Source organism: Brachyistius frenatus, unplaced genomic scaffold (genome assembly GCF_029030835.1).
Source record: "Brachyistius frenatus isolate BFR_SWC_R1_liver_20210118 unplaced genomic scaffold, ASM2903083v1 Contig_97, whole genome shotgun sequence".
Taxonomy (NCBI): domain Eukaryota; kingdom Metazoa; phylum Chordata; class Actinopteri; family Embiotocidae; genus Brachyistius; species Brachyistius frenatus.
Genome location: NW_027210696.1, coordinates 1,443,343 through 1,466,982, shown reverse-complemented (window position 1 = coordinate 1,466,982; position 23,640 = coordinate 1,443,343). Strand labels below are relative to the sequence as shown.

The window sequence follows — 23,640 nt, the reverse complement described above, 5'->3', positions numbered from 1 at the left end:
CATATGGTCCACTTTTATTTATCACAGACATATTTCACAATGTAAACGTGTCCTCATATCTTATTTTGCTATAATTAATGCATCTTTTGGAACAGTTACAGTCGCTCTACCGTTATGACAAATCTTTTTTGTTGTTGCAAAGTTCATTTCAAACATGGCATCTACCGCTATGTTGAACCCGCACGACGGTTGCACTGTGCAGTCTAAGCTCAAAGAGCTGGAGGCTGCTTAGAGTACGAACAATATGTTCGAGTTAAGCCCGAGACAGGATGTGAAGCACTGAGGCCTTCAGGCCTCAATAGCAGGCCTGTAAACAGCAGACTGCTCCTGTCATAGCAACAACGCGTTGTCCGTGCATGTTGCTCTAGGGTCCAGTCTACCTACTGCCACACCAGGGTTGGGTTCAAACAGCCACCAGGGAAACGTGTACCATGAGTAATGCAGACAACACTTTGGCCCAAGTGCCCTAGGCTTCACCACTGTACTGCTTATTATCCCTCAATGAAACCTGGGAAAGGGCGGGGGAGCTGAAGAGTCATGCAGGAACACAGTGGGATGACCAAGATTCAAGGAAATGAACAATGTGCTATTGTTTTTATGAGAGCTCGTCTGAATTACGTATACATCAACAAACGAGCTGGTGAGGTAAACAATGAATATGCATGATGTGCAGAGATAGCTGCAGTACATCTCCTCTCTGTTATGAATAACTTACGTCATGAGTTGTCACCTCAGTTCCCATGAGGCGATTCTAAAGCGACGCTCCCCTCACCCCAGAGGAATTCAGCTGGCTGGTGGACAGGTAGCTTGTCATATTCCCAGTATTCTCATAAAAAAGGAAGAGGAAAAGGGGGGGGGGATGTGCCTGGAAACTGACATGAGCCCAGCAGGAATGTTGAACCTCCTTGCCCTCCCTGCAAAAGCTGCTACATTAACCACTAAAGTCTAATTGCTTGGTCTCTGTCTTCCTGTGCAAGTCAACAGAGGGAGCCAATTCCTTTCCGCCCAGGGAGCCAGCAGAGAGAATCTGTCACAGGTATTCATAATCGCCCACTAATGCAAATTTCTGCTCACCACGTTCTGGCTCGGTGGACAAGATAAAAGCCTACAGAAATACAATGCCTTGTGTCTAAACTGAGTGCTTAAATGAGGGTATAAACCAAAACTGTCAGAAATATCTTCTCAATTCCTCCCTCATGGTATGTCAACCCATGTGTTCAGGTTTTACATGGTTTTTTTGTAACACTAATAAAAACGATGGAGAGAAACATCTGGGGAAAACCTCTCGGATTCCTTCACTCAGGTGCACAGACTGAGACTTTGCCGTCAGATATCCCACAGTAATGAGCAGAGGCAGGACGATACCTTCCCCTTGTCTCCTCACATTCTACAGAGTTTCTGTGAAATGGAGACAGAACTAATTCCCCACTAAGTGGTTTATGTTTTATTAGCAAGCAGCTGGGTGATTAAAGGACTTGTTGGACAAAGTGCAGCCTTTTAGAAGGAAGTGTAAATTTGTATAGAAAATAATCCACTTTTTCATTGCCATCAAAGATGGGCTTCCATTTCAGGGTCCATCAACAAATTACTCACGTCAAGTAAAACCTTGAACTTTTTCAACTCGACAGTGCTAATATGTTGCACAGTCATTTATTTAACCTAAACGCAACAAACAAAAAGAAGGGAGGTGATAATTAATGATATACCTGAGCGTTTTGGTATACGCACCGCAGAATCGGATAACGAGCGACTTGTAATTGAACAAGTGTTGGTATGTATGTCTGGGAGGAGTGTCTCTAATGTAGGAAACCTCCCTTGACAAACACCATTTAGCTGAAAAATGTCTGTATGATTATGCACAGGGTGCCTAGGGAAAAAAAGAAGAAGAATGAATTAATAAAACTATTAGCACACAGTGGAGTAGATGATGGAGATGCACTCTCCTTAGCCACCTGTAAGCGCTTGGAGAAGGGGGCAACCCTGGGCACAGCAATTCTGCCAGCAGGGTTAAGAACAGCCTGACAGATTTGTTTTATAGTGCCATTAATATGATTCCACTAAATGCATTCTGCGCCTTCTCATGCAGATCCCCTGGCCAGCAGAATCCAGCACCTAATAATAAAGCACTCAGCGATTAAAAGTGTGAATAAAATAACTTAAAGCTGAGCAAGCATGGCAGCTCCCACCACCCACACTCTCCCAGGAGAGGGAGAAGGGATCGTAGCAGGAACAAAGGGACAAAGACACCTTCTATAAAGGTTCTACCATTCTGTAAATTGATTAACAGTGGGGGTGGGGGGTGGGGGGAGTGGCCCAATCTACCAACCTAAACCACTGACAGGTAGACGTGCTGCCAGACCGCAGGGCTGCCAAATGCTCTTCTTATACACTACAACAGACAACAAGCTATAAATACAGGCATCACAACAGTGCAAGATAAATAATGCTGTTGATGAGCCAAATTAGTATAATGTCACAGCACATGAGGCCATACAATGACATTACTATGTCTGTACGTAAAAGTAGAAAAACACTTTCTGCTATTTTTTTGAATGTGGTACATTTAAAATAAATAAAAAAAATCTTATTTTTAAACTATACCAACCAAAAACACGGACGATTTACTTTTGGCTCTATCTTCACTACTTCTCTTCAGTTACACTCCACTTGGAAAGCTAAACAAAGCGAGAAGAGCGCCAGCCAGTATTATGAGGGTCAGTCGTGGGGGCTGTGGACGGATGCCAGATTACGTGAACATATACTGAAAGAGTTTAAGACTGGAGTATAGGCTTCAGGGTTTGTGTCTGTATGTGTGTGGTTCTCCCCGTGTGTGTTTATTTGTGTGAGTAAGACAGAAGAAAAGGACAAAATGGGTGTATGCGAGTATACGAGTACAAAATATGAGATAAACAGATTTTAAGAGAATCAGTTAAAATTATTATTTGAAAAAATAAATAGGAACCTCTAGAGAGCCTTGAATAGACTTTACTCTGATAAAGATGATATTTTTTGGGGATGAAATCAAGGGCAGTAAAATTAATCTGTATTACTCCCACAATTAAAATTTAAAAAAAATAATAACAAAAGAAACGGATTAATAGCCATTTAAAAGGTACAAATTGCAGCTCAACTCATGCGGTTCCAATTTTAGTTTTCAGATAATCTGAAACAGAGTCTGGATGAGAGGGTGTTGCGTTGGGGACAGGAGCGGCAGGCTTTAAAGTAGCTGTAAATGCAGAGCAATGAGACATGTAATTTGTGTTGAGCTCGGGCCAGTGTGGGGACAGGCTTTCAGGGGGTGTCGGAGGCAGAGGAAGCAAAGATAAGATTTCTCTTCGGGGCAGGTAGAGTGTGTGGGCAGCCATAGTGCTCTGAGCTAACGCTGAATAAATATTTCACATACGCTCAGCTCAAGTCTTATCGACTGTAGAGAGAGAAAGAGAGCGAGCGGGGGAGAGGAAGAAGGGGTAAAAGAGAGGCTACCTTGGCGAGCAATAAAACGGGAATCTCATGTGCCTCTTCAGCGGGGCTAAATCAGTTGTGGCAGTTATGTAGTGTGATATAATAAATAATGTATTTTGAAATCAAATATGGATATACTAACATTATTTACAGTATTACTAAGTTACAGATTTTTTTTGTATTGGTTTTCCACTTTCTTTACAAGTGTTACTATTAGTTTTGCTCTATGATAGCTTAATAAAAAAAAAAAAAGCGCGAATTTGACTCATTCATTTAGAACTTAATGTAAACATAGACAATTCCATCCTTGGGTAAATAGAAATAATTATAGACCATAACATTAGCGTTATACAGTATAGTCTAATTTACGTCAAATCTGCATTTGCTCATTTTTCAAAATTGTAAACAAAAGGTTAGCGGTGGCAAAACGATAAGCAAATGCCACAGCTTGTAAGTACGCCTGCACACTACAATGCAATAATGATAGCTCTTTATCAAAGCACTCAGGAAGAGCAGCTGTGCAAGGCAAAGCATTAGCATTTGCTCACAGGGCCAGCTCTGGCCGTTGTCTCCCTGCCTGTCTGACACATGCCAGGGCTAGAGTAGCGCCAGTGCGAGGCTGGAGCGGGGCAGTCGGCGGGGGCCCCGTGGTGCCTGTCAGTGGTGGCTACACTGACCTCGCACTCCGGCACTGGCCACTAGTGTTTAATCCGTGTCGGGAGCGTTAACACTAAGCGACCTCCTGGGTGACAGATCTGCCATGTGAGCCTTTTCCCCTGAGGAGGTTGGTGGTGGTGGTAGTGGTGGTGGTGGTGGTGGGGGTAGGGGGATGGGGCTGGTGGGGGGGAGGGGGGGGCAGTGGCATGGACTCTCTCTCCCTGTCAGCTCAGCTCACACACGTTAACGCGTCGGGGGCTAAGGCCGGCTCCGAAACAGCCACACACAGGGGTGGACAGGTCGCTGCCTCAGCTGCCTCAGCTGCACGGAGAGAGGTGTCCTCTGTGAGCAGGGAGGTGGTGAGTATGTAAAAGGGAGTCATTATAATACAGCACACACAATGGGGTCAAACACAGAGCGTACTTCGCGTAGGCTGAAAACATGCATAATATAAGACAACAAAGTACAACACATGCACAGATAACACCTTTACTTATTGATACTTCAAAGTAAATTTATGTTGGTTTTAATGCTAAATAATAACGAGTCATGAATTTGGTTTAAACGGAATCAAATGTGTTCTCAACTTTGAGTGTCCTAAAACATTTTCACAGCCCTAATGAAGTGATTATTAGCAGAGAAAATGCATTAATCCCATTAATATGTTCCAAGGTTACACATAGCATTCATCCAGCCTGAAGAGCTGTCAGCTGACACTGAGGGCAGCTCAATAATAATGTTGTGTGAAATCAGGAGGCCCTGCTGAGCATTTTGCAAGTAGTCAGGGACTATTATTTAATAATTAATAGATCTCAGACTAAAAAAAAAAAAACATGATTATACACATGGCCATCACTGCCATCAATTTTTTCCCCTACAAGACACATTCCCACTGCACAGTCTGTGAGAACTCCCACAGCCACAGAGATAGAGAGTCAATCCCCCATGAGACTGAAGAAACCCACTCCTTTAAGGTCTCCAACTTTTTCAAACAGAGAGAAAACAGATGCAGAGCAGAAACAAGGAGACAATTCACAGGCGCGCACAGTCCTCTCGCTGTTCTCACAAAAGCACGGCCACACTGCAATGCAGTAAACCACAAAAGAGCAGATCCAAGACTCACAAAGCATCTCATTTTCAGGGACAGTGTTAACAAGAACAATTATGACAACTCTGATTATGGCCTTGATCTTGGCCGGGCTGGTGTTCTGGTTAATGGCCCGGACTGTGGTGGCTCTACACAGGTGGTCTCCCGAGACCTCCGGAGCCAGAACTGACCCTGTCCTGCCCTCATCTGGGGAGGCAATGATTCTATCAGCCTCTAAAAAGCCCCCATTGCAGCTGCCAAGTGTGTTTACAGCTGCACCGCATCAAACATTCATCAAATGCCATCTTTACAGTGTGTGATGTGAGGCAATCAGCATTTCACAGGCTGTCAAATGATGTCTAAAGCAGTTGCTACCTGGCAGTGTCAAAAAGAAAACTGTTCAAATACTCGCATAAGGTATACAGGTTTCTTTCTAGTCAAACTCCTGACAGATGAGGTACCTCATATGTTAAAATATTAATTCTACTTAAATACTTAAAGCGGTCTAATGACAGCAAAGCTCAAAATCAGCTTTCAAGTGTAAATGATCCTTTTTCTTTTTTTTTACCTTTCATCCATTTCATCTAAATCAAAATTGTTCCCAACTTTAAACTTCTGAAACAGATTAATTTGGCTGGTTAATAGATGCTATTCAGCTTTTTCTTTTTTTTTTTAATGGAAGAAACTTTCGTCTCTTGGTCTAATGCACAGAATGGAAGATTTCACTCCTAGTTGTTCCCACGAATGGCTCCTGTTGGGAAAAGTAACTGATCTGATCTCTTTAGCGCCTCCATTCATGTTTCTAGCAGTGCTGTAGCTCCATCTACAGGTGGTATTGTTATGTGCAGCAAAGAACTCTGGGTGACCCCTCTGCAGTCACTGCTGATGTATAGCACATTCATCTCACCCAGTCTTAGTGAAAAGCACATCTAAAGGCAGTTATTTTATGAAGATTTTAGCTGTCACATTTTCTCTCTCGCAGAGAAAAGAACATGCTGTTGTCAAACTCTTGAAAAGCGTAGATCCTCAGCTCATTACTGTAGCATAAACAAGAGGGAGGAAAGAAATCTAAATTTCTTGTTTGTATTTCCATTCACTGATGAAAATGTTTATGGGGATTTGCCAGAACTTTGTTTAAATGCGTGAGAAAGATATTTTTTTCCCCTTTTTCTTCTTTATTACATTACTTAAGTCGAGAGACTATTTTAAAACTGCACGCCATTGGTGGAAAACTGAAGGCAACTTCAAACAGTGTGGACTCTGCTGATGAGTTTGCACAATCAAAACAAGTAACCTCCTGCACTTGCAAACAGAAACAATCCTGCGACTCCTTCCATTCCTTACAGAGTTTCCTCTCGTATAAAAACACTTGGTAGCAGCACAAAACCAAATAAGCCAATGTGCAGTTTTCTGATTGCCACTCGTGGGGAATCATCTTGATACAAATAAAACCAACTCCGTCATTTTTTTTTCTTCTTTCGCTTAACGTGAACCAGAGCAGTGATCCCTCGGAAGAAATTTGAATACTTTACGCACCACACACTAACAACCACTTCATAATACATACATGAATCTACATAAACAGGATAGCGATGTAGACTGCATGCTGTGTGGAGGTCAGAAAATTGGCCTGGGGAACTGAGTGATATAATGGCTAAGTATTCCTGGTAAAGCACTACATGAGCATCCCGCAGTCCCAGTAAAAACCACAGCGGTGGTAATGCATTACAGGATGTATATAGTGAAAAAGGGTAGGACTGGTCTGCCTGCATGATAAATAATGTATTGTAATGTATATTAAAGCTTGGCCCACCACTGCAGTGTTTCCTACTGGCTTACCCTGAGAAGCCCTGCGCTGCATGCCACTGTGGAAAAGAGCAGACACTAGTGGTATAATTATGCACATCTGAGAGGCAAGCAGAGGCCATCTGTCAATGTCTGAATCAGTTACCTTATTACCACTGCCTAAAGATATAAAGATAGGAGTGGGAGCTGCTTTCATTAAAGCACACGGTGGCATGCTGCTTTAGACAGCTCCAAACACTAACTTAATTGGAAATGATGACTTGGAGGAGGAGAAGCGCCGACATGGTGGACGCCCTTGGAGTGGGCAGGGGCCCGAGTGTGGATAGTGGCATGGCACGGGCGGTTTGTAATGACGGTCAGTCAGGACCTCGCTGTTGCCCTCACTGACTGCCAGGCGGTGGTAAAACGCAGAGTTTTTCCTGTTGCAACATTTACATGCGATTTGCACGTTTCATTGTGCTCGTTGAGAATATAATAAATCATTGAGGAAAAAAAAAAAGTAACTTTTCAGTCGCTCAACTCTCAGTCTGCTGATGAGTGGGTGATGAATAACAGTGCCAGATCCACTCTGTTTGGGCGGTTCTCACCGCGCACCTTCGACACTTTTAGACTCTCTGAAGCACACCTCGTCGCAGACAAAGGCGCACTTTAGCTACTATGTTACTGTCTGCTTTAAAACACCCTATCAACTAGTGTGCTGGTGTTCATGTCTGAAAACAGACCAGTTGTTTCAAATAAACGGATTTTCAGTTACAGTCGCAATAATTACCATCTTAACTGACAGGAAACAGATGACATGAAACCGACACAAAAAAAAAAAGACTGGGAAGCACTACACTACAGTAACAATGACAATCACGATGAAAGTAGTGAGTGCGAGGCTTTTTCTTTCATTCTGAAATCTCTATTTGTGTGCTGCACTCCTAAACAGCAGGTGGAGGAGAAGTGGAAATGAAAGATTAGAGTGTACCACCTCACACTCCCATCGCCTGCGGAGGATCTAATTATAGGTGGAGGAAGATGGCCCCATCCCGCTGACCTGTCACCTGTCAGCCTGCCTATCCTCCTGCTCTCCAGCCCATAGCCATGCCTGCCCGTCTGCCTCCAAGTCTCTCGCTATCTACCGGCGCTACTACTGAACTGTCTTCATTCTGTGCTCCAACTTTCTTTCCCAGATAGTAGCCTGCCTCCCACTCTATCCTTATACAATTGCCTGCATTGTTCTCCGTCTTCCTGTCTGTGTGTCCGCCTGTCTGTCTGTCTGTCTGTGTGTCGGGCTGTTCTAAAGGCTGTGAAACACTGAGCCTGGCCATTGCCAGGGGGGATTTGCACCTCAGGATCAGTGAGAAGGGCTTATAGAATACACCAGGTATGAATTGCATGTCATCCTGAGACAGAGCAGACAGAAGAAAGGCAGTGAAAGGAGAGTTCTTCACACACCCTGTCTGTGACCGCTTCCTCACCCTGACACAGCGCTGGCAGGGCTTTCATGGCAAGTGTACACTCTTAATCATGACATTACATGTGCTGTACTGCGGGGGATTCACTGGGTGCTTTAAGATTATTTAAGCTTAGGACCTAAGATCATATACCCTCATTAAAAACAGCTAAACAGAGACATTTAAACAAGGTTCAAATCTCAGAGGCAGACTGTCACTATTCCACCCAAGGAAGCGCAGACTGTGATCCTCCTTACACCATCCCCTGGGTTAGGAGGCTTTGCTAAGAAGTCAGATGTACAAACACCCAAACCCCACTCCTTCAAATTCACCCTTATGTCATTAGACCCAAGGAAAGCCAAGTGGGGTTTGATTTAAAGGATAAATCGCATCCATCATATACGCACAGAATAAAAACAGAAGGTAGCCACTGTTTTTCATGGGGAAAAAAGACAAGCAGACGGAGAAAATGGCGAAACCAAAGATTCTCCTCAACATCTAATTCCCATAAAATGAAAGAGTTAAAACTGGGCTGCAGTGAAATGGGACAAAACTTGCTCGCCCCAAGGCTTAAAGAGAGTTCATTAACGTGAGGCAATGACTTACCAGAAAGGCTATTAGACTCCGTTGCATGCTCTCCCACTGAAAACAGCTTTTAATGTACTGTAACGTGTACAGAACTGCTGTGCTGATTTTTCGAACTCGATATATATTGTGGGCAAGAACCTAATGGGAAATAATTGGAATAACACAATGGTTAGTATCACTTGATACTGGACATCATGTTTATGGTTTTGCAATGAGGTTGAATCACCTTTAAGATCCCTGATTTGCTACTTATGTAGTTAAAGCCAATTAAACTAACGACTGTGGCTGATCCAAACTATGACTGTGTGTAGATTTGTTGTGGCTACTTTATTAGTGGGATGTGAGTGGAACCCTCTGGCAAGCTATTTTGTGCCATCTGCTAAATTCTGCTAAATACATGAACAGAGATCACCTTTTTGGAGAACTTCAGATTTTCCTCCATTAATTTTGTCTCCTGTGGCTGAAAGGTTCTGATTCCAGCTCTGACCTGGAACAAAGAGAGAGAGAAAAAAAAATAACACTTCAGACATTTTTACCCAACAATATAGGATACAGAATACTATTAGATATAGTTTGATCTTTACTTTGTTATAGATAACCTCCAGCACCAGGGTGATGGTTCCTTTAGATACATTTCCCAAGTGTTCTTTCTTCAGGAACAGACTTATCTGCTGGCCATTCTGAACCTAAATTTCAAAATACAGTGCATCTTTAATTATACTCTACAAGTGATTTATAGTTTGTGTATCATATATTAATAGTTCAGAGAAACTAAATAAACTTACACTCAATAAAGGAATGACCACTTTCCCCAAAAGGTTTGGGGCTCTGTCTCCATTTTCATCAAGAACAGTCAGCTCTATCACATCGTGAATGTCCTTGATCGGGCTGTAAATAAAAATTCAACAAATGTTATTCCTGTTCAAATATACATCACAAAATAGGAAAGATTACCTGATATTTTGACTTACAATGTAACGGCTTTGTTCCACTCTGGATTTAAGGTCTTATAGATGGTGTGAGTTTGAAGTTTACAGTTGCCCAGCTCGATGACACAGAAGGGGTTGCTTTTTCCTACAAATTATAAATATGCGTTATTATTTAATGTAAAGAAAAAGACCATGAGAAGAGGAAACACAGCAGCGAATAGCTTTAAAGATTACCATTGAGGTCTGTTGCAGGAAGATCATTTGCCTTCACAATGCTGACCTGAAGGAAGCCCACATCTCCTATACACTTGTGAGAGTTTTTTAAGCTCTGGGGGGGGAAAAACCAGTAAAAACATGACTTTTTGATGTGACCTTTTATAAGCATATTTAATAAAAGTACCAATATTTTTTTGTGAACAAATTGAGAGAACAAGTTTACATCTGTCAATGGTAGTAAAACATGATTTCATTATTTTTATCTCTGCCAAGAAGTTTGTTTTTGTTGAGGTCCTCTATAATATTGTAAGTTCTAGACATTTCTATGTAAAGTTGAAATTTGGCATGATATAAATTAAACTAAATTTAACTAAAAAAATCTAGTAGGTGGCAGTAAATTTAAATAGTGACAAAACATCAGCTAGTTACGACGACTTCATATCGCAATCCACATTCACGGGTACCAGCGATTACTGGACAGTGGTTTCATGGGGGAGAACCGGAACCAATACAACAACTGAGATGTAATGCTTCAGCTGGGAACAAGTGTATTTTGACATCATTGTAATTGATTTGGAAAGATATACACCCAAATTTAGTGGTTTCAGTTGCAGATTTTCATATCATGGAAGAGTGGACTAATAGCCCTGGTGGAGGTCTGTGCTCTCTGACTGCCCTTCTTGTTTTAACATAAAAATAAAACAAAACAAAACAAAACATAAAACATACAAATTTCTCCACCACTGTGTCTCTCTCATCAGGCTTTGCCAAGGTAGCTGTTTCCATGTCAGAGATGGAGACTCCCCAGCAGGGTCTCAGGGTGACCAGAAACACCAGCCTGCCTTTTCCTGGGTCCAGCACATGAGTGTAGAGCTGCCTCTCATTAAGTGCAAGTCCTGATAGGTCAACCTCAAGCCTGAGACATAAAGAGAAAATCGCTCCGCTGAAACATACAAGGCCAACTAGTTCTGTGGAGGAGCTAATATGAGCCAAATTAACACTTTTAACCAGAAAATACTCACATCCCCCATGATTCTTCACCCTTCCTCCCTCTCTTTGAGTAGACTTCCACCTGCAGAGGTTCCTGGTTATCTTCAAACTGATTGAAGTCAAACCGCTCTCTCCACTGGGGATTCGGCTGAATGCAAAGGTTCTAAGGGCAGTAAAGACACATATTCAGCACATACAGTAACATGGAAAAACACACACACCAAAACACCTTGACGCGATGTCAGGTTTAATGCATTATCAGACTGAGCAGCTCCTGCAATGACAGGTGGATTAAGTCTTCACTCAGTCCAACCAGAACAAGGCAGGAGAGGGGAAAGAGAGGTGTGCTGTGTGTATGTGTATCTATTTGTGTGCGCTTGTATGTGTACACCTCAGTAGCCACTCTGGGATTGTAAACACTGACAGCTTCCAATTAGAATCAGCTTTGTTCAACAAACAAACAAGCAGAGAGGAAAGCAGAGAGGTTTACAAAGAAATGACACGACAACACAAGACAAGTGCACCATAGAATCATCAGGGGGGAGGCCAACAAGTACAGGTAGATGAACAGGGCATGCTGGCTATGCAAATGAAGGCAATGAAGCCCAGCACCCGAAGCACACTGAGAAGTGAGTGGCAGCCTCGCCCAGTCTAATGAGCTGCCTCTGCCATGGCCCAGTGAGCCAAGGTGGAGGTGAGTCACTGACAGGCACCTGCTGGGAGAAAAAAGTGGGGAAGTAAGAGATAGCGGCTGGGAAGGAAGTTGAAGTATAAAGCGCAGACATTAAAAAGACAGAGGAGCATGAGAAAAGGAGTAGAGGAGAAGTGAGAAAAGAGGAACACTTACAAAAAAAAAAAAAAAAAAAAAAAAGCAGGTCCAACCTTGCTCTTGTACTTCTGATCACTGAGGCGAAAGCGGACATAAATGTCACCATTGCCACACTGCGGCAGGTCCTGTCCCTCCACTAAGGTGATGCCGAGGATCCCAGTCCACATCTGGTTCTTCAGCTGATTTTTCTGTGTTTCAGCTGGGCGATGAGACGGTGTGGCCTGGTTCTGCTGCAGGGCAAAGATGCAGACAGACAGTTACAGTTTTTTTGTTTTAAAAAGCACCCCGCATGGAAGGCTTTGAGCTCCCATCTTTTTACTTGCTCCTGCGTCAGCCTGGCACCTCATCACATTCACAGAGAGCATGAAAGTAGGACAAAGGTTTACACTATACAGCGCATCTTAGTTGGAGCACATTAGCACATCTCTACTGACAGGCAAGCCACACCATGGAGGCTCCTGGAAAGAGAGGGACGTCAGCGAGCAGCCAGATGTCCCTGGCTGTGACAGTCCCACTCATCACTGGCTCCCAGACTGAGTGTGGGGAGGCAGGACACTTGGCATACTGCACCAGAGACAGCAGGCAGCAGTGAGTAATGATGCAAACCGCACAGCTCTCTCTCATCAGCAAATTATGCATACATGCAGTATATATGGGCAGCATCAGAGTTTACTACATGTTGGCAAATTCATCCAGTTTTAATTTAACCGGCATAATAACAAAATACTTTCGACAAAAATGAAGCTGTAAACTAACAAAAATATTGTGCTTTCAAGAACACTTTGGACATAAAGGACAAGAGCAGCAAATAATCCACTTCTCCTGCCGTGTGTCACAGAGGGAGTGTGAGAGAGAGAGAGTGAGAGAGAGGCCTTGATATGTTTCCATGTTAGAGTTCCCGGGAGGCCATGCGGTGATAGGCCAGGGCTGTAAAAACAAACAGCACAGAGGTTGTGTAGGGCTGACTGTAATTAAAGAGCAGGAGCGTAATCTGCTCTACCCTCTTTGATTGCCCAGCTCCTTCGGCTGCCCCGGCGACGCTGCTTCAAACAGCCCCACTGCAACTCCCCTGCCACTCCGGCCCCTCCTCATCACTTCGGGGTCACAACCCACATTGCCACCCAATCCGGAGGGGATCAAAGCACATCTCTGGGACCTGAATTAACATGGAATACCACAGGCACAGCCCTATAAATATCAGCCCCTTCAAAAGAAGAGGAACAGAGGGAGTGGAGGAGCGATATAAAACAGGCCTCAGCCAAGTCATCCCAAGTGTTTATCTTGGACACATTTCTATCTCAGCGGCCAATAAAACAATTCCACTTAACTGTAAGTGGCCCCTAAAGAGAATCTATTCCTGGTCCTAAAAGGGCTGTGCGATTGCTTCCATATGGTGGGACAGCATGGGGACAAGCATGATGAGCTCAGACCCAGGTCCATTTGGCTGGTACCTCAGCACTGTCCATCCACAGCTGTGATATTACATCCTAACATCTGGGTTATTGCCCGCTATGCCTGGGAATTATCAGCCTTGCCGATCTTAGGCATCCCACACTGGCAACATGCCTCGAACAGCCGAGCCCCCCTTCCGCTTCTCCCATACGCCCCCTCCTGTTTGAAACACTATCACACAGCAGAGTTTTACTCAGGCACTTGCCATTCCCCGTCTCTGTGGCGGTAGCACAGAGGGAGAAAACGATGTTCTGACAGAGGGGGAGTAGAGCTGTAAGAGCTGGATATTCAGCACTTCCAGGATAGGTGTTAAATGCAATAAGATATTGTACGTTTGTCAAAAAGGAAACGGAGGAAAAATGGCATTGTTACATTGTTAAATTAGCACTGTGATTTAGGCAGCAGAACATTGCGGAGAGTCCCACCACACATTTCTGTCTCCCTTTGAGTATCTTTAACCATCTGCAGTGGATAACCTACAATGTGTATGAAAATGGCATTCGTTCCTTTGTCATCTAATTTCAAATTGAGATTGTCTACTGCACCATCAAGAGACTGAACAGTGGCAGATGTAGTGACAGCATAGGTGTGAATATAAGCCCACTCGCTGCAGTGTGAGTCCCAAACAGCAACCCTCCTATTTCACTCTGAATCTAATTACAGCTGCACTATATTGAAAACCACTTGAGGAGAGATGGAACTTTGTTTACAACAAAACCAAATCCTGGTCTATAATACTCGTCTAAGGGCTCTCTCATGACAACATATTCAGTCAATATTATTATTTTGGTTTTGATCAGAATGTGATATTGTTCCATACTTTTTTCTTTTTTTTTTTCCTCACATAAAGGGATACCAATGAAAATAATATGCATTGCAAAAAAGGTTAACTATAAAAACCACAAAAGAAATAGGCTATACTGAAACCAAGGTTACACACAAAAGCCTGAGTCCTGAGCATACGCCTCATTCTTTGTTGCACCATAGTACAGTAAGCTACTGCCCCCTAGTGCTTCAGATCAGCTACAACATACCCACTGCTGAGTAAATGCAAAAGCTGAATGCAAGAATGCAAACAGCATTCTGTATACAATTTGAAAATTCAAGTTTAAAATCAAATCCATACCTTATTCTTCCTTGGTGACCATCTCTGTGAATTAAAAAGAAATGCATGTGTCAGTAAAAAAAAAAAAAATTCAGATCAGATAAAAGACAAAAGAATTTCATCCACACACACTCCTCTCATATGAGAAATACTCTTACTGGGGGTCTTTTGATGGTGGCATCTCTGAACATTAAGCAGACGTCAACAATAATAACTCCCATGTCATTTTCTTTACTTTTTGGATCTTCAAGCTTCACCTCCATTTCATAGGTTCTGTGAAGAGGGAAAAAAGGCAAGATGATTAAAAAAAAAAAAAAGATAATCAATTACGGTTTTCTTTATGATGACCTATTCTGAAAAATATAAAAACTGAATTATTACTCACTTGTACAATTCAAGATTTGTCAGAGAAATAGAGCCGGAACCCATGAACTCATCAGCGGTCCGATTTTTATCATAGACCTGTAACATTGATGCGAACATGTCACTGAAATAGTTTTCTTTCGCACAAGACCACTCTTGTCAGGTAACGTGCTTATATTGGAACAGACAGTGCCTACCCGAACTTCTACGGCGTGCTCTCTGTCTCGAAGAGGATGAGAGAAGGACTCGTTCCACCGTGGATTCAGGTTTTTGTAAACCACTTTGCTCTTATAGAACTGCTTTCCTTCAAGTTTGAACTTCACATAAGGATCACTGGTACCTAAAATTGAATATACAAAAGAGCAAATTAGCGAGATAATGTTGTGTACCGCAAGCGGTAATCACCTCAAGTGTTAGATTTATATACAGTACAACCACTGTATAAATACTGACTTCAGCGGTGGAAGGGATTTATTCAACGGCTCAAACCGTGTTTACATTTTGTGGAACACATTGTCAATATAAGATTGTACATTGTGTGTCAAAACACACATGAACACACACAAACATACACACCCTTCCCCCATGCCGGTTGTGTGAGAGACTGAAATATGTAGGGAGGAGGTGCACCACACACATGGCAAAAACAGAGGAATGTAGCTGTTTAATTGTCAAAGGGTAACACTCGCCAGCATGAGGCAAGCAGAAACCAAAATCTAGAAGCAACCAGTGTTAATCTCTCAAGCCTGTTAAGAAAGTCTGTCTGCGAGTGGGGTGGGGGTGTGGGACTCCTTTGTTTCTGCAATTGCATGCAGATTGGCCAAAAAATGAAAGCCAGGCCCATGCCTTCATTTGTATAGGGGAATAAAGGGGTGCTTGAGAGAGCCTGCAGGGAGGCTTGAATCACATGACAAAGGCCCTGTGGGGATGGGCTGTCAGGCCTGTCAGCTCCCCACTCCAAATGAACATCTCGCAAAGGCAGGCAGGACCCACAGCAGCTCCACCCTGCCAGCCTGTGACAGGGAAACCTCCAGGCAACTTGACAGGAGGAGAATGTGGCAGCTAGCAAGGAGAAAAGCTCTGGCATGACTGAGAATGGTGACGATGGAAATTAATGGGAAAAAAGAGGAGAACAAAAAGCAAGGAGAGTGGGCTGGTGGTGTGGGCCCTTTCAGAATATGTAATGACAATGTATGCCACTGGTGAGCCTTTGGCACGGTGTTGATTGTTGGACAAACAGTGGAGAGACAGGATACGTGTGGGGATTGCATCATCGTGGTGCCATCTTGTCAGGGAAAGTAAGGTCTCAACTAGCAAGGAGGAGGGCACTGGAGTGGGAGGGTCTTCTGCCACCAGGTGAGAAAAAAAAAAAAACCCAGCATACATCAAAGACGAATATCCTTTCACCATTTCACTGTTAGGTGATTTCCCAAAGCTAAAAGAGCTACAGAAGAGTATAATGTTGCTTAAAACCCCAGAACAGCCTCAGGGTTTCAATTTTAAATGAAATAAGATTGATGTAGCTCTGAAATGTTGTCATATCATATTTCTACTATTATAATGCATTTTTATTTTTTTTACTCTGAAAAATGACAAAAGGTACACAGTCATAACTTATGAGACCACACAAGAATTTTATAATATGTTGTAATTTCATTTATGGCCACTTGGGGTTGCTGCTTTCCCAAAACAAACACTCCTTGGCCTGGGCATCGGGGAGGTGGTTCACACGCTCCATCTTTTTCTCTCATACATAAATGCAACTGTTAATGTGAAATCCATTATCAAAAGATCAGCCAGTTATGAAAATCAAGTCATTCAAATACATATAAATTTATTATTAAAATAAAAGCATCTTGCAAAGTTCATGAAAGACTCTAAACCTGGATATGACGATGAATAATTCCTCCCAAAGAATAGATCTAAAGGCGCTGCTTTAAGATGATTAAATCAAACATTATACTTAAATAAAAAAAATTAAAAATGGTTGTGGCTTATAATATTTAAATACAGGGAATATGTGGGATAAGCCTCTGACCAACAGCTGTTTAAATAAGTTGCAGCAGTTTCATGTACAGATTGTGTGTCCTTTAATTATAACCGACTCCTTTTTCCTGGTCTGTCTTTTGTCATACTGGTTGGACTGCATACTTCTCTGGTGTTCTTTTTTTTTTTTTTTTTTTTTTTGCCGTTGTGCATGCGTCACTTGACAAAAGATGTCATACAAGTCAACAGAGGTGTTAACTGAATACATCCCATCTTCCCTTTATACACAAAAACACATTTTCCCTGCCCAACTCTCCACTGTCTGATTGACTCACAGTCACAGCGAGTTTAACAAGATTGTGTACATGCTGGGTTTCATCGAGGACTCACCCTTTAACTGTAACCAAAAGCCAATCCACCAGGAACTGCTTTCTTTTCAATTGTATAAGGAATCTGATATGGCACATGTGAATCTGTACTGATCTGATTGAGGACTCAGCCTTTAACTGTAACCAAAAGCCAACACACCAGGAACGACATTCTTTTCAATTGTTCAAAGAATCTGATATGGCACATGTGAATCTGTACTAATCTGATTGAGGACTCAGCCTTTAACTGTAACCGAAAGCCAACACACCAGGAACGACATTCTTTTCAATTGTTCAAGGAATCAGATATGGCACATGTGAATCTGTACTAATCTGATTGAGGACTCAGCCTTTAACTGTAACCGAAAGCCAACACACCAGGAACGACATTCTTTTCAATTGTTCAAAGAATCTGATATGGCACATGCGAATCTGTACTGATCGGTTTCAAAAAAATTCCACAGTTACAGGAGGAAGTTTTACAGGCTGTGAACTGTCAGGACCTTGTGTGGATCGCCCGCAGGCGGCTGACCTACCGGAGCGCTTGTCTCTGATGACTAGGTTCCTTCCCTGCTTCAGGTTGATGTTCAAGAGGTACCGCTGGAAGGCGGCTGGGGTTTGGAGCTCAGGCCCTGGTGTCATAACCTCCAATGAAGAAACATTCACATTTAGACACTTTCTCATATCAGATGTGAGGGTTACTTCAGTGGGGACAGTACATCGAGCACATTGAGTACTCACAGAGTTTTCGAAAGGAGGATCTTGACCATTTTCATCATAAAGGTCACACGGTTCACTGGACATCTGCGAAGAAGAACAATTATAATGACAATTTACAGAACATCAACATTAAAACACTTTTTTTTTTCATGTTCATGTTTTTAGCTGGCTGCAAACAGTCAAACTTAGCCGAGATGTCAAGGTATGTGTACTGCTCTTATTATTTTGGGCAATTATTTAAAAAAAAGGTGGTTTATCCATTTCAAGACATTCTCTGTATGTGTTTTGCTCATGGCCACATTTAACCTCTGTGAGGGCTGCATGGTATCTCCCGTATGTAAATACTGCTAACAGCAGTACAAAGTCTCGAGTGTAAGTGAGATTTGAATCAAGCTTTTAGTGTTCTTTCTGTAGAACTCTCCAAACCACATCGTGTCACCAACTAGAAACACAGGTTTTCAACTGGTTCCCATATCTATGGGACATCTAGACAAAAGAGGATACAACAGTCTCAGTTTCAACTATCCCAGAGGGCGCATTAAGTCAAATCCCAGATTTACATTTAACAGCATCCAGACAAGGATGTTTTTTATATGTTGCACCAGGAGAACTGTCATAAAGGCTACTGGGATAAAGTGTAATAAAACCACAACTCTAGGCTCGAGCTTAGGAAAGGAATATCAATTTCATGCTGGTCACCATATTAGAGGCTGAGCACAACTCTTAGCATGAAAGCCATAGTGTGTGAAAAAGCTGACCACAATATTTGAAAGTTAAATGAAAGCGTGCAAATATAAGCAAGTGTAAACAAATGTGACCAATGTTGAAATATATTTATAAGTAACTGACAGTACTTATTGTGTTGTTGCTTCATGTTACATTTGGAACCACTAAAGGTCTTTTAAGTATATTTTATAACTTCTTGTAACCTCCTCTTGTCCAACATTTGCTTTTTGTTGCAAAAGTGATTGCACACTTTTACCTCAATTTATGAGATAAACAGTTCATCTAAATCTCCAGAAGTACAGGCTCTTTGATGTATGTGCAGAAGGCTGGATTGGTTTGGATTTCTGTGTTAATTGTCACCTTAAAAAAAAAAAACTGGCTAAAAATGATGTTATAATAATAATAATAATAATAATATTAAAAATAATATTATAATAATGACCTCTATTTCTTCCTGGGCCTCATCAGGAACTTCCAGCATACCCTCTTCAATGGACAACTCTCTCATCAGCAGAGAGGAGAAGGGTTCTCTGTCCATTTCTTCTGAATCTGTCATCCAGGACATGTTGACCCGTTCCTCACTGGAAGTGCCACATGCAGAGTCGAAAGAAGTGCCATCTGCACTCTCCAAAGGAGTACCCAGAGTATCTCCAGAAGCCTTTTTTCTGATTGTTGGCGGAGTCCCTTTTTCAGATGACGGCATTTTCTGCTCAAATGATACGGTCTTCCTTGCAGTGTAGGGGTTTATTTGGTCCCCCAGTGAGTTTGCCCGGGCCAGCACTGCAGCAACAGAGTCTGCTGGGGTGTCTTCACCAGGGAGACCCACTCTCTCTACAAGGTCTGATCTTGGCGAACTAACTTGTGCATTGTTAAAAACATGTGTCGGAATAGGTTCAAAAGCAAATTTTGTTACATACCCCCTGCCTCTTTTATCCATTTGTGCATACAAGCCTTCTTGAGTCAAGTTTGCTTTGTTCTCTGGGCCTGGACTTGTCATTTCATGAATGTCCTCATAAAGGCCCAGTGATCCTGCTGGTGCACTTATTCTATTCAAAGCTGCAGCCTGGTGATCTGGCCGAGGAACTCTGAATGTAGTTTCTGGGAAATAATCATTCAGTTTGTCTGTAAAAAGTGCTCCGTCGATGACCGAGCCACTTGCAACAGAATCTGAATCACTCGGACCAGGAGACATGCCAAAGAAGATAGCATCAGAGGCAGTAGACACCAAGGCGCTATCGCTACCAAAGGCTTCCCCTGGCACAAACGTGAGGTCTGGTACAGAAATACTTCGCCGATGGGCCAGATTCCTCCCCTGCTTGGCAAGTGGCTTTTTACGCTTCTTGAGGTTGGGCAGCTTTGTTTTCAGACGCAAGTTCTCCAATAAATTCTTTTTCTTGCCCTCCATCTTGATTGATACCTTTCAGATAAAAAAAACAACAACTGTGAAATTGATATAATTTGTACATGCACAGGGCTAATGCAGAGCAGTAAGATGTACAGTGGCCAAAGTCCATGGAAATGATAAAAACTACAAAAGAGCCAAATGTAAAATATACTACAGGTAACTATATTCATTTATTTAGCATTGGCCAAAACATATAAAACCTTTGAACATATATTACTATTATGTTTTATATTAGATTTCCTCTTTGACACTTTGGCTTTATAAAGATTAAATTCAATCTGCTGACTCAGTTACTCTACATGGTGTCCTTACAGAAGGTTACGTCTGCCATCCGATTTACTGTCCCACCACACAGTACATACCTCTGCTAGTTTTCTGTCTTACTCTTTAACTTGCATAACTATGGAAACATCTTACTATTATGGGCAAAGTATAATCTTACAAACATTCACTGATAAATCACTTGACATAAAATATTCTGCGTGACATTGTGTTCTCCGAGTCTAATTCAGAAAAATTAAACATCACACCATACTTACTCCGTCAACCTCTGCTGAACAGCCAGGCAAAGCAACACTGATTCAGTTTCAAACAGGAGCAGTGGAAAAATGTCCAACATGCGGCTCAACCATCCTAACAATGGTGAAAAAGAGGAAGCGTTCAAGGAAACACAACATGTGGGTACGGCACTTCACACTTTTAAGATAACTTTGTGGACACGTGATTGGCTGAGAAGTCAAACTGGGTGAAACTAGCCATACCAGTCATGCAAGGTGAGTTTCAATGACTGTGAAATCATCAACTGTTGAGTCATGCTCAAGTTGTTCGTGTTGGATGGAGCTACATAAAGTATGACTCCAGTTTTGTCAGATCAAAAATAATCTGCAAACAAATATTGAGTAAATTAAGACAATGTAGCGAGAGATTAAACAGACATTGAAGCACTGAAACTATGAAACAGTTGCCACACAGTACAGCAGCCTGTTTTGTCAATCTGTTTATTGTTGATTTGTATATCTAACAGTTTATTTGCATTTGTGAGGCAATTTGTCCGTTTTAAGACTTGCATTCATTGCATTTCTTTAATATGGGTCCTCTTACAGGTCCATGTATTTGAAAATATACTTAATGCCATAATCTAGCCTAATTCTGCAATACAACCGTCTTTCTTATCTGTCCAAAACAGTCCCAGAATACTGCTGATGGATTCTGCAACATGACTGAGGCATATGAAAAGTCAGAACGGATCTGGCACTCAGCGGCTGCCTCGCCGTACCGAACCCCATTTCTTCCACACAGCTCCATATTTGTTTGCACTGGAATATGGTTTAGCCTAAGCTCATCAAAAGTGAGCATTTGTGTTTGTAGAGTATAAACTATAGCTTTCTGTCCACACATAGAAGCTATCGCAACACACCCACTGGTGTTCCCTCTCTTTCTTCTTGCCTGTGCCGAACAGTGGAGACGACATGACAACAGATGTGTTTGAGCCTGGACTGATTCTTGTTCAATATTTGCTGATGTCTTAAGGAGATCAGGCCCACATGAAAGAACCTCAACTTGGCTCCCAGTTGAAAGGCAGGGCTGCGGATCCGCACAGGGCAAGCCCCTATGGCAGGTGGCTTGTCGCCTTCCTTCTCACACAACGAAAACAACCCAAAACCCTGCTTGGTTACTCTACACATGCACACTGGACTTTTTCCAGCCTGCAGCACAGCTGGTCTCATGGATGGAAAGCCAAGAACATGCACTCGGGGACAAATATAGTGAGTGATGCACATGCCAGCCTACAAACTGAATACAGCCATAAAAATAAAAAATAAAAAGTGAGGTTGTGGACCACGCAGCTGACCTAAACCCTGTTTGTCCCACTTCTGTATTTTACGTAATGTTGTATGCATGTTCAGTGTGGAAAATGTGGTTAAAGTTTGTATTTGTAGATTAAAAAAAAAAAAAAAAAAAAAAAAAAAGTGCAATACTGCACAGGTGAAAATGCAAATAAGTACCACCATTTAAAATTCGAAGCAGCAAGGTATCTACAACTGTAAATAAAAAAATATAACACTGTAGTTCTGAAAAACAAATGTTGTTTAACCACTCAGTGTATGGAAGATTCCAGCGTAGAGATACTGATAACAGCGGTCAGACACCAGGAGTGAACAGTAAAAGTATTTACCTTTTAAATTGCAGTTAAAAATATATATATATATGGTCACCACAAATCGCATATAACCCACATAACATTACCACTGATGTACAGGTAATGCTGTCCAGCTACTGTGGGCGAAGGTTAATTACTTGTTGCTCAGGTTTATGTTCAGGTAGCTTCATGGTACCACGAAGAGTTTTGACCTCACGCGTTTGGAGCATTTTTTTTTTTTTTTTTTTTTTTAGACCCGTTTCCGTTTTGTTCGTTTCGTGCACGAGGACGCACACGGAGGGGTGACGTATTGCCATAAGGACGAAAGCGCAATGAAGCCCCGCCCACCCCGGAACGACTAATTTACGCGCCTTTTTTTTTGCCCTCTCTTGTTAAAATGCCACAGAGCAGCTGCCTGGAAAGACGCACTACCAACAGTGTAACCCAGAAATATGTATTCATAAGCTAACTTCTTGCATCCGATTGGATAAACGGGAATCCTGACAACATACCCCCCCCCCCCCCCCCCCGACGTGTGCAGCATGCATTTTATCACTGGTACATAACTAAATCAAAGCATTTGACCGTATGCAGCTTGTGTCATGGGTTGGATGTGGATAAATCGGAAAGCTATTCTATATGTTTGCAGGTGCTTTAGCGAACAGATTTTGCAGGTGGCTAACCTTTCCTCTCAGGTTGACGTGTGGTGCTAAAATAATCGACTGACATGAAATCTAACGTCGCTTAGTGTATTTGAGTTTTACATTTCAATTAACCCAAATGGTGTTCTCTCAAGTGGATCATAGACCCGCCCAACAGCTGATGCACCGAGTACAAGTCTCTTCATGAGTGCTGTTTAAACGTGTCCCAGAGGTTTTCCTGTCTGTCAGGTTTTCTGCGGGACTTGGGCCTCCAAACATTAGTCTGGCTCCATCAGACTATTACTTACAGCTTCAGTTTTCTTCTCTGTGACTCTGGCCTGGAAATCCTGTCCACATTAACATTTGCTCAGCCACTCTGAGGGTTGGGGAGGACCAATCAGCGACCTATTTTAAAAAAAATAAAAAATTTTAATGCAGTTGCAGCGGTGAAAGAGTTTTGACACATGCGGTGGTCAATGTTGATCGGTTAAAGGCTGCTCCAATAGTTTCAAAATTAACCTGAGGTCCACAGGCAGTAAGATGCAATAACTAAAATCAATTCCATCAAGGAAGTTACCAGGCCCAGGCTATTATAACATGGCTTGTCTCACAAAAATCTCCTTCCCCAGTGAATGCCACTCAGGAACTGCATTTTTGGCATCTTGTTGCTTCTTCATATGTGACCGTGACAGCTGTTCTTGGTTTATTGTCACACACACACATATAGCGTG

At 42.3% G+C, this 23,640-nt stretch overlaps 1 protein-coding gene across 3 annotated transcripts in view; it reads right to left on the bottom strand.

Annotated features, from left to right (window-relative positions):
- LOC138628236 (multiple C2 and transmembrane domain-containing protein 2-like) overlaps window positions 1–20,752 on the bottom strand; it is a 32,351-nt gene extending 11,599 nt beyond the window's left edge. The window contains exons 1-17 of one of the 3 annotated variants that reach the window (XM_069711153.1): window positions 20,668–20,752; window positions 19,166–20,140; window positions 18,019–18,081; window positions 17,814–17,922; window positions 15,121–15,263; window positions 14,946–15,022; window positions 14,719–14,833; window positions 14,582–14,605; window positions 12,057–12,233; window positions 11,207–11,337; window positions 10,914–11,100; window positions 10,203–10,296; window positions 10,011–10,113; window positions 9,825–9,927; window positions 9,624–9,725; window positions 9,452–9,526; window positions 9,058–9,177 (exon numbers count right to left, since the gene is read on the bottom strand). In XM_069711153.1, coding sequence (XP_069567254.1) covers window positions 9,058–9,177; window positions 9,452–9,526; window positions 9,624–9,725; window positions 9,825–9,927; window positions 10,011–10,113; window positions 10,203–10,296; window positions 10,914–11,100; window positions 11,207–11,337; window positions 12,057–12,233; window positions 14,582–14,605; window positions 14,719–14,833; window positions 14,946–15,022; window positions 15,121–15,263; window positions 17,814–17,922; window positions 18,019–18,081; window positions 19,166–20,128 — 2,586 coding nt within the window. In that variant the 5' untranslated portion in view covers window positions 20,129–20,140; window positions 20,668–20,752. Of the gene's footprint in view, window positions 1–9,057; window positions 9,178–9,451; window positions 9,527–9,623; window positions 9,726–9,824; window positions 9,928–10,010; window positions 10,114–10,202; window positions 10,297–10,913; window positions 11,101–11,206; window positions 11,338–12,056; window positions 12,234–14,581; window positions 14,606–14,718; window positions 14,834–14,945; window positions 15,023–15,120; window positions 15,264–17,813; window positions 18,082–19,165; window positions 20,141–20,667 lie in introns of all 3 variants that reach the window. The other 2 variants (XM_069711150.1, XM_069711152.1) reach the window with 2 other exon arrangements.
- Between the last annotated feature and the right edge of the window lie 2,888 nt (window positions 20,753–23,640).